This window comes from Syngnathus floridae, chromosome 8 (genome assembly GCF_059516105.1).
Source record: "Syngnathus floridae isolate MCC-2025c chromosome 8, RoL_Sflo_1.0, whole genome shotgun sequence".
Lineage (NCBI taxonomy): Eukaryota > Metazoa > Chordata > Actinopteri > Syngnathiformes > Syngnathidae > Syngnathus > Syngnathus floridae.
In genome coordinates, this window is record NC_142420.1 from 1,605,475 (window position 1) to 1,619,259 (window position 13,785).

The 13,785-nt window shown below is 42.1% G+C and overlaps 1 protein-coding gene across 1 annotated transcript; it reads left to right on the plus strand.

The window, feature by feature from the left end:
- The first annotated feature begins 544 nt into the window (after positions 1 to 544).
- On the plus strand, positions 545 to 13,458 carry LOC148393856 (transmembrane protein 163a-like). Its single transcript, XM_088382148.1, has 8 exons — positions 545 to 1,284; positions 3,052 to 3,171; positions 8,668 to 8,711; positions 9,074 to 9,165; positions 9,318 to 9,414; positions 10,400 to 10,511; positions 10,715 to 10,856; positions 10,944 to 13,458. Exons 1-8 carry the CDS (start codon positions 1,065 to 1,067, stop codon positions 11,002 to 11,004), a joined length of 888 nt encoding a protein of 295 aa, XP_088238274.1. The 5' UTR covers positions 545 to 1,064; the 3' UTR covers positions 11,005 to 13,458.
- The last annotated feature ends 327 nt before the right edge of the window (positions 13,459 to 13,785 follow it).

The window sequence follows — 13,785 nt, forward strand, 5'->3', positions numbered from 1 at the left end:
GAATCGAAAGATCTTGGAAACTATATGTGATCCTCAGGCACACTAACTGGACAGTGAGCACATTCAGTTCAGACCTTCACGAGATTCAGTTGTGAATGATATTCAGTTATGTGGCATCATGTGCTGTTTGGCCAACGTCCTATTTCTTCAGCCAGTGTTTCATCACGATGGTGGTTATTAGCACACATGCAGTTAGTCCCTCAGCATGAAGTCACATGTTCAAGTGTGACAGAAGCACCACGGTGGCCCGCCGTGATTTTGACCTGACTTAGCGGCTCCTCTGTCTGTGGTCGCAATGCGTGTAAGCCAATTGTGTAAGCCTCAGGAAAAAAAAAACAATGATGTAAGTTCTCAGGAGACCGTTTCGGCCGATGGGAGGATATGTGGCCATTTACTGTCGCAACCTACAACTAGCCTGCATGGAGTGTTTGAGAGCAAAAGTCTACACACCCTGTGGTGATATGTTTAAACATCAGCTAATTGAATGCTGTTTTGTTCATAAGACTGATTTATTTGGGTGCTTTTTTTATTGAGGTAAATTTTCAAAAGTGCATTTGCATTCAAGTTTTGTCGCTTTTGTGAACTGAACTGGAACTAGATTCCAACATCGGCTTGGGTTTACAAGAATAACTTCACCCACTCGTGTTTATTATTTTATTCACGCAAACCTGAGTGACGGGCAGAAAAGGGGGAGGAGAGCAAACGTGAGGGTACCGCCCGTCCGTCCAGCGCACAGTGCGGTGGATCGCATCACCGCATCTGTCTCGCACCTGCTTGGCACGCCCTTGTCGAGTGTGCAGGTCACAAGTTGCTCTTCTGCCCATTATCGGAGAACAAATCTTTTTTTTTTCAGTCTCTCAAAGCCCTCCTCCTCCTCTTCCTTCCCACTCCTCCTCCGCCCCACAACGATTGAGCCGCCCGGCACTGGAGTCGTTATAACCCTCGCGCGTGGATGTCTATTGCGCTCCATCCTTCTTCTTCTTCTTCTTCTCGTCGCCACCGCCTCTGCTGCTGCTGCTCTACTCTCAAACTATAACAGAACTCAAAGCAAGCCAGCAGGAGCAATGACAGACCCGACCAGCCGAGAATCCTACCCAGTCCCGGACTTGACCATAGTGGATCCGTCTGCAGTCACAGTGCGGAACGGCCAGCGCGCCCCGGATGGCTTCGGCAATAACCATCACAACCACAACAACCAGCAACAGCACGTCAAGAGCCCCATCCAGCATGAGGCGCTCACCTCCGGACAAGAGATGAAAATCACAGACAATGTGGAGGGAGAAGGTACACCAACTCTCTGTTTCTTGTATCTTATTTTTTGTTATTAGACCCCCCCCCCCGCTCGGACCGGGGAATGAAGTGCGGTATTTTTAGCCTGCCCCTATTTGAATAATTTATAAGTCAGAAGGATATTAAAGGAATCTTCCATACCCGAGGAGCAAAAAAAAAAAAAAAAAAAAAGCAAAGATAAATACCTTTGGGCAGTGGCTAGGCTGGATGCCTTGCAGCTGTCGGTTCAGGGTTTGAATCTGTGTTGAGTTTGGATGTTTTCTGGGTGCTTATGGGAGGTTCTGAATATGAGCTTGATTGGGTTTGCTGGAAAAGTATGTTGACTTGGCGGGTAACCAGTCCAGGTTCTACCTGGCCTGGTGCCAAATTGAAATGCTGATTGTATGAATTAGAAATATAAAATGTGAGAAATTGATGAAATCTGAAAGATGAGAATTTCTCCATTCATTTGGGAATTTTCATTAAAAAAAGGGGGAATATTTAAAAATATATATTGTTTTTGGGAGGTTTCAGCCTTTTGTCACTGGAATGGTTTGAATCAGAATCATAAGCTTAATTTTCAGAAATGTACACATTTTGGAATTTAACAAATGAATGATGAATTATTTTTAAATGATTGCGCAATCCAGAGCCCGAGGCTGCACAGACATTGGTTGCTTGAAGCCCCCTTGGTACCAGTCACAGGCATGACCAACAAATCCCTTTCTGTGTGTTTGCATGCCTGAAGAAAGGCAGAGCGAGCAAATGGAGTGTGTGAAAGCGATTATGTATGATTTTTAGACACTTTTAATCCCATTCATTATATGCACCATCGTGGAACTAAACATTCCATAGTGGATAAGTGGGCCCATGTATTATTGTTTGGGCAATCCTGAGCCTGTAAATGACTTTGTGTGGGCATCTGGCAGACTTATTTAATGTTTGTTTACTAAATGCGATTTCTAAGCCTCTTTATCATGTTAACCTTGTGAGCCTGTACACAATAAGAACTTTGTCACTTTGTACGTTTCGGTCTAACATTGGATTGTTATCAAGAATGTGAGTATAATTTCTAATTTATGACATGATCCATGTCATTGTTGGAGGCTAAATACATGTCAAGGAAACACAGACTTGCTCACTCAAACACTTTTTGATTCAACTCAGTGATAAGTATCTAGATGGTTTTGCCCAGTCAGCATAAAAAAAATGCATGAAAAGGAAATTGACCATTTGTTAATCCCAATAAAAGTCTGTAATTGCATTTTATAGAGTAAACCTTGAAAAAAATTCCCATGTGCCTCCATAAACGCTGCACTCACTCTCACTTCTGGTTGAAATCATTGACAACGTCATTATAACAAACAGAAACGCTCACTCAACAAACTACAAACTTGAGACTGACAGCCAAACTTGAGACTGACAGCCTAACCAGACTAACCAAAAACAGGGAACTAAATACAAAACCTCCCCTGATGACTCAACGAGGCACATGTGGACTACAAATGGGCGGAGGAAGCTGATTGGTTGACACGAGGAAGGCCCGGTGGCGAGAACGAAAACTGAACGAGCAGAAAAGACAGCAAAACTTGACAAAAAATGAAACAAAACTAATCACAACAAAATAAACAAAAACATGAAACCGATAAATATCCACGACTAAATGGTTTTCCTTGAGTCTTCAACCAGCCACTTGGTTTGACCTGAGCCTGAAATCTTTTTTTAATTTTTTTATTAATTGTTTTTAAATTAATTTTTTAATTTAATTTTGTCTAATTGCAGGTCTGTTGGAGAGCAGCATGCGCCTGAAGCCTCACGAAGCTCAGAACTACAGGAAGAAGGCGCTCTGGGTCTCGTGGGTCTCCATCGTGGTCACCCTCATTCTGGCCGTGACGGCGTTCAGTAAGTTTTCAACGCTCCTTTGCTTTCAGTGGTGTAATTGCTTGTGACAAAAGATGGCGTCATGGAAAAAAAAAGTTATATTTGCTTGAGATCCTTTTCTGGGTTGCCAGAACTTGATAAACCCAAGTGAGACCAAAAAAAAAAGAAAGTCATCCCGCAGAATCAAATGTAAACGTGTCCTGGCATTTTTGGTAACCTTAATATGGTTTTAAGAAGAAGCTGCTGAAAATCCAGAGAGATAATTGATTGTGGGCTTGAGTGGACACATTAGCACTGGATTCTTTCAGTGTGATTGATTGTTCACACATTGCATGTGTGGTGCTATTAAGAATAATACTTGTTTTTTATTCCGCGATCAAGTGGTAGGGGATTTTTAATCATCAAACGATTTCGCATTCAAAACGTACGATCACTGTCCAGTTCATTGGGGACACTTTGGTCACAAGAGTATTTTTTTTTCCTCAAAACTCATTTTGGGGAACTAAGCAGGGTCATGTGGTCAAAGATGGATAGTTTTGTTGTCTGACGCATGACTCAGCGCGACGCGACGTTGCGTGTACCATTCAAGATGTTGCTTTGTCATCCCGACTAAGCGTCAGTCAAATGGCAAAGTGCCGTGACATGTTCGCCGTTTAGCACATTTGCACTTCTCGGAATGATCTCATCCCCGAAGTCACACCCAATTTAGAGCCATTGAAGATTGTTTGTAGCCGCTAACAGGATGTGCACACATCACAGGCAAATGTTATGCTAATGTTAAGTTCCAAATTTAATTGATCAATGCGTTATCGGTTCTGAGAGTAGGAGTTGTCTTTTGGATTTCCAACATCCGGCTGCCAGATCAGGAATTCTGACAAATAATCTAGATTACGACAAGAATCTCAAAAAAGCTAAACTCAACCGGAAGGACGCGAGAAGTGCAAAATCTCAGCGGGCAAGAGGACAGGTCGCGGGTTCACGGTGGGGAAATCAATCAGCGACTACGCCTTCACCGCTTCGACTCGGAAAGCGGCATTAGCGAGACAGCGAGGAACACGGAGATAACGCCGACGATAGCGACGGGATGAATGTTGGCAGGCGGCACCTGGGATTCGCTGGTTGTGCTTGAAACAACAAACCTGCCCTAGTTTCTGCTCGTTCCTCTCGCCATCATGGCGATGTCTCATCCTCTGACTTTCCTTTCTTTTTGGCTCTTCTAATGTCATCATATAGGGAAGAGAAGAAGTTGCTCATCTGGAGTACGCAGCACTTTAAACACTCAGTCTGTGTGTACCCAGCTTAAGACAACAACTGCGCTTCCTCCTTTGTTCTTTTTTTCCTGCTCCCCGCCGAAGCACCGTCATCAGTGTGAGCTCCAACCCAGATACATAAAGTAAAAGACACCGACAGGGTTATAAATAAACCATGGACGATTTGCCAATGGCTGTGATTGTGGATCAAAACATGTGACCAGAAGGACAAACAAGTTACGTTTGCATTTTCTGATAAAAGGCATTTCATGAGTGATCCAAACAAGCGATGGCGCTCAGAGACCGACCATCTTGCCGTCATTACGTGGACATTTGCTGACTGCGGCGTCTTGAATTCATCCACCGACTGAGAGAAAAACAACAGCGGCGTCGGCGGGCCATTTATCACAGGCAGGTCGAGGCAGGAGCAATATTTTGCCCGTCTTGCCGCAGCTCTGCCTCCCCGCAACCAACTCCCGCGGGGGTCCTCAGTCCCAGCTCCGCCCCGCCCCTTCTGATTCTGTCTTATCTTCATTTCTTCCTCACCGGCTGCGATCTACTCAAATACCCCAGATCGTCTTCAACACCTCGCGTCTGTCTTGCAGCTGAAAACACAATCATTTATTCATGTCTCTATTTTTAGCTGCGGCTATATATAGATGGGCTAAGTGTGATTTGGCTTGTAGATGGAAAACCAAAGAGGCTTGCTTACCTGGCGTAAAGATTATTGCTGGCTACACCAATAATTGGTTGTAGACCAACCACGGGTTGGACCCCGGCATACTTTCTCGGATTAGCCGTCACGCTTGAAATATTTGCGAAGGAGAATGAAGCCTCAGACGACACGTGCGTTGGTATTGTGCCAAAAAAGCGGAGGCGCTAGCCCAACCTTTTGTCCGACCCCCGTCCCAAACTTATTGCCGTTTAGCGCCAATTACCGAATGAACGGCAAATTGTGAAAGGGGGCCCGAGATCGCAACAGTGTGTTACTGTTCAAATCACGCAGACGGACAAAATGACAGACAAACGCTCCGCTTTTACCAGTAACGACCGTGTCCGAACAATGTTGAATTCCAATGACCCGGACACAGCGTAACCTTTCAACAATCATTTCGAAGAACACGGGGGAGCAAGAAGTGCAGCCGGAGAGCCGAGCGAGCGAACGATCATGACGGTAAAAAACCTGACGTGGCACACGAGTGACCTACAAAGATCCCAAACAGGAAATAATTGGAGGACAATGCACAGCTGGGGAAGACACAAGGGCCAGCTGAAGGACACCTCACCTCCAAAAAAAATGTTACAAAAACTGCAGAATACAGAGCTTTAACTGTGTTGGGGAGAAAAATAAATCCATATAACTTCAGAATCTTTTTCTTAAACCATGACGGCGCGAGATAGCAGCCAGCGTTTAGCTTCAGTTGTTCCAAAAAATCTTGCTACATGTTCTTTGGTTTCGTATGGTGCTTGGCTGTTAAAAGCTGGCCATCTGCTGCATAATTATAGGACTGGCTGTCTTGCTCTCTTTTGCTCGCTCTTATTTAGCAGTAAACACCGCTTGAGTATTTTTACCTCTCGTCGGAAAGATCAGATATACTGCGGGTGGTGGAGAGTAAGGAAAAAAAAATGGTGACATCTCAACTTTCATTCTATCTGCATCCAGAAAGAATTTTCCGGCTTCCCTTTGGCCAAAGCAATCGGCATCTTGTTTCGTTGTGATCGATGGTAAACTGACGACGGCGATGGATTCGTTAGCGAGAGGCCGGGGCTTTTTTCCATTTTCGCACAGCAGCGGGGTACAAATGACGTGCTGGGGAGAAAGGGGGCATTTGGAAAAGGGGAAAGCCGAGCCACTTTATCATTGATGAATTATTCATAAAATCTACTGCATGCTTGGAAATGTAAATAGCCAGATAAAAGGTGCTCAAAGTCTAATGTAAGAATTAAAAACTGACAATTCCAATATTTTTTTGTTTACTCTCGAGCTCTGTGAATAATTATGTAAAAAAAGTCACAAGAACTATTGGACCAAATATAACACATTTGATTTGTTTACACCACCCAATGATAATTTGCATTATTTGTGTGTCAAAGCATGTGCTCAAATGAATCGACTGACATTAAACACAAACACTCATGGCGCATTTCTGTACAAAAACGATTAAGTTGCCATCAAACGCTCTTTCATTTTCAGTCTTGATCGTTTGAGGTTTCACAAAAGCAAAACAAGTCTCGATTTTTGACACATTTGTTCCCGCCTAAAATGGATTTCTTCAGTTATGGGTGAGAAAACAGTGTTTTGGGTGTTCTGCTGCTAATGAATGAAGAATAGAAACAGCTCGAATCACACTTTTTTTTTTTTTTTTTATTCAAGTGACTGCTTCCTTAATTACAATCTTGCAAGAACTTGATTGGCTTTTTCTCGTATTTTCAGTCACAGTATCTTTTTAACAAGCTACGCTGTGTTGCATCTGGTGAGCACTAAAGTGATCTGTGTGTGTGTGTGTGTCTGACTTGATTCCTCTTGTGACCACAATCTGGTCGCCGCCAGACTATTTGACCATGTGGTCGGCGTTAACCGCAACGGCTGTCGGGTTAAAGCAACAGTTAGCGGTGTTATTGTGCCGGATTAATAAACATCGCTGTTGTTTAGAGAAGTGCATGGAAGGTTCGGTAGAGAGTAAAAATTGGAGTAAACTAGAGGCGGGTTGCAATAAGATCCAAGGATGATAATGGGATTAAGGTTGAGAGACATATATTGCTCAGAAGAAAGTTTTTTTTTTTTTTCCTTGGTGAGAAGAAAGACTGAGGCAAGATTGTTATGCACGAGGGAGAAAGTAAAAGATATATGGGAGGTTAATGGGAAGGCAGGTTGAAGGGGGGCACTGAACGAGCAGTGCAGCAGTGCAGCGCAGTCGCTCTTGAATTATTGAGCGTGATATTTTGCAGCTGGGCAAAGGGCCGCAGCCTTGTCGGGTGTCCGCTAAGAGGCAGGAAGTATGCATCGGTGGGCCGGTGATGCTGCAGTATATTTTTTTTGGACTGACTTCACGTGTTCTTCATAAGTGCTTCACTGCTGTGTCTGTTAGCATCAAACTAGATCTTAATTTTTTTTTTTCAAACCAGCTCCTGTGGAAATGGTCTTTTTGTATTTATTTATTTAAATTTATTTATTTAAATCTATTTATTTATTTAAATCTATTTATTTATTTATTTATTGTATATTCATTTAGAAAAAAGTTTAGTTTGCCAAGAGGTAAGCAAAGCTGCAGTGAGTTTAGTCAGATGCAAAGATTAGCATTCGCTAAGAGCGTTAGCTTCTGTTAAGTGGCACGTCGTTGATGACTCAGTGAAGTTGCCGAGGAGTAGTTCAAAACAATGGCAATGGTTTTATCGTCGTTCTGGGTAGTTGCATTTTTTTACACACCCGGGGCTTCACTTCCGTAAACCGACACGCTCACCTCATTGCAACCACCTAGGTCTTCTCTTCCCTGGGTTGTCATGGTAACAAAAGCCACCATCGATTTTCCCCGGTCGGGCAGGCGAGGTGAGCCGTCTCCTCGTTTGCATACGAGACTCAACCCTCAAAACGAGCCAAGTTTCTGGAAGCATTAAAAACAAATGCTATAATTGGACCTGTATCACTTTATCAAAACAATTGTGTATTGATTTAAATTATGAAACAAAAAAATGCATCCTTCTTGTGTGCACATACTGAAGGATTGGTAGTAACCCATTTGCAGTTGCACCAATAGCGCTCGTTTTCCTTTTTTCGTTCTCTCCTCAATTATCACTTTCCCCGCACGCCAGCAGCCCACTGAGCCTCCTCATCCTATCCCTTCCTGTCGACACCTCTCTTATCCTCTCTCGCACCCCTTCTCCACTTCAGCCAGCTTGTTAGCGCTCGTGCCTGAGCCTAAGCGTTCACAAAGGTGGGAGAAATTGATCTGCCAGCAGATGACAAAAATGAGAAAATAACACCTACTTGTTTTACGGACTCTTCAGTTCGCCACGGTATAATTAGATGAAAGAATAGAAAAGGTTGTGACATCAGAGCTATGTCATTTTGCATTCTGGTCGGATCCAATGGGGCTCATATCAATTGAGCAAGAGGAAGATTCGTTTCGGAGAACAGACAGATGGTGTGTCAAGCCATCTCTGCACGTTGATGCGATTGAAATAGAATCGGTTGCAAGCGTGCAAAAAAAAAAAAAAAAAAATGAAATGACGTGTCTGTTAACTGCTCTCTGTGTGTGTGTTTCCACAGCCGTATCATTCATGAGACACAGCGCATCGGCCTTCGGATTTGCCGTGAGTTTCCGTCCTCCATTTGCATTGATCAATTAGTCATAACTTTAGTCTGGGTGCTTTATTAATGAGCCTTGCAAGTCGACTTTTATTGGCCCCCGTTGTCTCCAAGGTAACAGAGCAGAAAGGAAGGACTGAGATTACAGTGCAGGTGTATACAAGAACTAAACTAAATGGGTGCCATGATCCTATCTTTAACTCATTCAGTGCCATTGACAGTTATAGACGTCAAAGATATCAATTGGGTTGGCAGTTGTTTAATAGTCAACGACAATAAAACTTGTGAAATGGTATCTGATGATAACAAGGCCGTTGGGCTCGTTATTAAGTCCACACTTGTGTCTCTCCTTGACTTGTTTGTGCAGTTTGATGCCACCTTGGATGTTCTCTCATCAATCATTGTGCTGTGGCGCTACAGCAACGCGGCCGCCGTGCACTCGGCGCACCGAGAATACATGTAAGTGTCAAATGCGTTACACCTTCCGTGATGTTCGCAATGGAACAATTTAAGGTCTTGTTTGTTCATATGATGAACAAAATGTCCCAAGCTAGGAATCGGGACGTATCTAGATCCACCTTGCTCAAATCTGCTGTCTTGTGTCTCTGCAGAGCATGCGTGGTCCTCGGAATTGTCTTTCTGCTCTGTTCCCTGTGTATTCTTGGAAAGGCAATTCATAATTTGGTTACCAGGATGCCCCCAGAAGTGGTAAGACGACATACATCTTTATGAGAATACTCACAGATGTGTAATTGCTAAAAAAGGACAATACTAGAGGAGGTGGTTCATTAAAAAAAGGATAAAAATATATGCAAAATAATAAACTGAAAATAAAAAAACACAAATAAATAAAAATATATAAAATAAATAAGATAGATTGAAAAAAATAATAATACACTTCAGTGGAGCCTCAAAACCCAGATGCTCAGAGCAATCTGGAAACAGGGTGGTAAAATTTTATCTTCTTGTCAATCCCGTCATCTTTCTCTTTTTGCGATAGTCACACTGTGTGCAAATCACTTGGTGTGAATTCCAACTGTATCGTCATTACTGTTTCCACTTCATGTTCCGTGGCCTCCTCTGGGCTCTTTTCTGACAGCGCTCGTCTTTCATTCGCACAATTAGAGCTTTGTTTCGGGGGTGTGAAGCTGACCTTTTGCTACTTTGATGCGTCCCTCTAAGTTATCACGCATTCTCGGGCCGGTTGTGATCACATTTGGGTTACCGTGAAGTATTGGGGAGCGAGGGAGGGAGGGAGGGAATCCACATTCGCGTCACGTCCCGGCTCGCTGCGCTCGTCGCCAGCCGTCTGCATGCAATTGAAACTGTCATCACCGTGCTGCAACAAAAATGAGACACGGGAACACACTACAGGCTGTTTGCAGCATGATGTGATATTATTAGAGAAAATTGCAAGAAAGGTGTTTTGACATTTACATGCCTCTGTGACACAATCCACCTCATTATACCTTCTCTCATGCTACAGCACAAACCGCTGCGTCGACTCGTTTGTTTGTGTGGCGGCGCCTCTGCAAAGCACAACCACGGTAGAAATTAAATAACGCCGTGCGAGGGCCCGTCCGTGTAACTAATTAACTTTAAAGGCCAAGTTTTACTATATGTACCGTATCTTGTCACCGTACTACAATGCAAGTGACTATGACGGATAAATAATGGGTTCTTTGTCCTTTAGGATGACTTCCTCTTCAGTGTGTCCATCGTGAGTGGATTTGTGTGCACCGTGCTGGCTGTTGCCAAATTCTGGCTGGGCAGAGTGCTCACGAGCCGCGCACTCATTACGGATGGTAGGTCAATAGAAATAATCAAATGACAATCAAAGATTAAATGTAGCCAACAGATGCACAAGGGTGTGTAGATATTGTTTTTATTAATTTAATTTAATTTAATTTAATTTAATTTAATTTTATTTTATTTTATTTTATTTTATTTTATTTTATTTTATTCTGCATTCATATCTTCAAACTACATTTCTTGTTTTTTTTGTCAGGCTTTAATTCTTTGGTTGGCGGTATCATGGGATTTACCATTCTTATCAGCGCCCAAGTATTCAAGGACCACCCCGATGTCTGGTTCCTGGATGGCTTGATTGGAGTTCTCATTGGACTCATCATCTTAGCATATGGGGTCAAGTAAGGAAGAAAGAAACAGTTTACCACTTGACCTTTGCAAAACTTCATGTGTAGGACTCACTTTTGACACCGTTTCTGTCTCTGCAGGCTTTTAATGGACATGGTGCCCCGTGTGAGGCAAACACGGAACTACGAGCGCTTTGAGTGAGCTTCATGGACTGGTCACCTCCCTGCTCTCGTCTCTTTCCTTCGTAGCGCTTGGACATGGGATTTATAGGCGTACCGTCATCTCAAGCGTACCCTGAGACTGTCTATGCTGCATTCATCCATTCTCAACACCGATTTATAATTTGCTTTGTAATTCAAAGGCAAAAGATTCAAAGTGTAGCAGCATCGAGGTAACTGGTCTGTAAATGTAATGTGTCCAAAAAAAAAATCAATACGTCAACATCATGTTTGCACATTCTGTAGGCGACACTGCTGAATAGTCTCCATTGGAATTAACTGGTGCCTTTTTAAGGTATTCACCCTTTCATATAGATCCCGCTCATGTATTTATTTATTTATTTATTCCATGAATTTTATTTGATCTGAAAGTGTTTTTTGTGACACAAACTTGAACTGGTATCTTTTAAAAGGGTTATTGAATAGTGAACTAAAGGAACAGTAATAATACCCAAGTTTGTATATAAGGATTTTCAGCGACAGTATATCGACAAAGTTCCTAATCAAATCATCAATCGTGTGAGAGTAGACTTGAACGCAATTTGGGTTCAAAATTGGACCGACCCAGGTTGTTTTTTTGCAAAACAACCCTTCCTGGGCTGGTCCAATTTTTAAGCCAGCGGTTTTAAGGCTCATGCTGTGTTTTGTTTGTAACTTCCTCTCAGGTTTTGATTATCAATACAAAGGCACTGAAATCTGAAGTGCTGTGCCACAGTCTTGGACTTGAAATATCTCATATTTATCTTTTGTTTGTAACATATTTGAACATTCTTTTGGGAAAGTTGGATAGCATAACCTCAAGCAAGGCACACACATTCCAATTTGTAAAATGCGATCGACTGTCATGCAGGTTGACGGATGGAGCAGAATGTACAACAACTCTGCTAATACAGTGCACATTATATTCTGAATTTGCTCACCAGCACATGAGACCTTTTTTGTGCATGTTTCCATATTGTACTGAACAGAATGTAAATAACAACTGCACAATATGTCCAACATAGGGCCTGGATCCATCAGTTGAAAGAAAAGAATAATCACAGATGTAGAGGTATATATTAATAGACCCACATAGGAAACATTTTAGACTAGGAAGCTTTCATTGAAAGTGTAAAATGTCTACGCTATAGTGATTATATTCCGTAAATATTATTTGACATACAGTATGAGTAATAAGAATTAAAATGACACTTTTTTTTTTTTTTTGCACAGTTGGGTGTCATCAGACAGCAGTGGTGATTTCAGGCATGTGGATTATGTACGGCCTTACAATAATTTGAAATGTGCCACAAAATTGGACAGAAAATGCTTTGTGAAACGATTGTGTCAAGCAATGTCATGACTAACCAATTGTTGCCGTTTGTTTGTGGAATTTGCGCCCCCTTGCGGTGAAGAGACGTAGGTACTGTATCCTCTTGCTATTGTGATTTTCATTTTCAAGCCAGCACCGCCGCTGAAATACTTTGCACTGAATCTTCTTGACAATGTGGCTTATGTCCATTTTGTGTACTAGACAGACATCCTCGTGGGTGATATGCTTAGTGTATGGAGATGATAGTGGTATGTGTTTTTCAAAGGTTAATAAATAATGACCCAGGTATTTACGGTATTGCACGTAGGCTTTTGCAGCCATGTGTGTTTGCAATACTGGTGAGCCCCCTTGTGGTTAGAAATGACATGGCAACGGCAAGAAAGAAGAAGAAATACCCTGTACATACATAAAATGTGGTTTGACCTTGTCAGCTCACCAACAGCACAACGATTCGTATTCTGTCCACTCTCCCCTCTTTCTGAAGCATCTGTGACAATCCTGAACAAAACATCATTTGAAGCACAGTGGTTCATATTGTCAGGCACAGAACATGATTCATTCCAGTTGTTTATGTAGCTATTATGCTTTGGATCGAGACTTTTCTACCTCTCTCTTTGCACTGTTTCATTTCTAGATCTTCTAGTGCCCACTTCTTCTCCTTCAACCATCTTCTAATGCTGCCATGATGGTCTTTTATTCCTGAAGCTTCATTCAATCTCACATTTGAACATGAATCACATATAGATAGACGTTTGTTGTTGTTTTGCTTAAAGTCCAATTATGAATAGTGGACCCAGCTCTGAATTCTGATGGTTCACCCTTTTCTGACAGAAGCACATCTTTTACTGTTCACTGATGATCATAGCAAACTGTTGACGTTCCATGACTCGTCTCTGTCAATATGCTTTGCATGGATTTAATACAGTGTAGTCCCCTCAGTGCTTACAACACATTGCAGAGACGAGACACACGCTAGAAATATGTGACAAAATGTCTATCTTGCCATGTTTGTACAGTAATATAATATGTGGTATTACCTACAATGTATACACCATCTATTTATGTAAACAAGTATTTAAAAAAGTGTTTTATTGATGAATAAAGATCGTTCCTGCTTAGCCATCAGCTGATTTTTTTTGTCTTTTTCTTTCACAGAGAGATATATTAACTTAAGTAATGTGTTTCTATTTTGACGGATCTATGTGAGGAGCTTGTCGAAGTGCTTTGTGATTGGCTGACGATCCAGTGACCAATACTATTTTGCCGATTTTGCCATCCAGTCTTAAATACACTCCTTATTGATTAGTACGTCTGACTCATAATCACAGCTTCCTCCTACATCATAAAAATATTTTCCCTCTTATTTTGGTACAATGACAAACAAAAAATATGAGTTGCGCAAAACTGCGCAGTTTTGATCATTTTAATCTCGTTTTCGTGACGTCACGATCT

Bases quoted from the DNA above. Each gene is read 5' to 3' on its own strand.
- LOC148393856 (XM_088382148.1), top strand. From the start codon at position 1,065: ATGACAGACCCGACCAGCCGAGAATCCTACCCAGTCCCGGACTTGACC. The intron at 1,285-3,051 runs GTACACCAACTC...GTCTAATTGCAG, and splicing joins AGACAATGTGGAGGGAGAAG to GTCTGTTGGAGAGCAGCATG. The intron at 10,857-10,943 runs GTAAGGAAGAAA...CTGTCTCTGCAG, and splicing joins ATCTTAGCATATGGGGTCAA to GCTTTTAATGGACATGGTGC.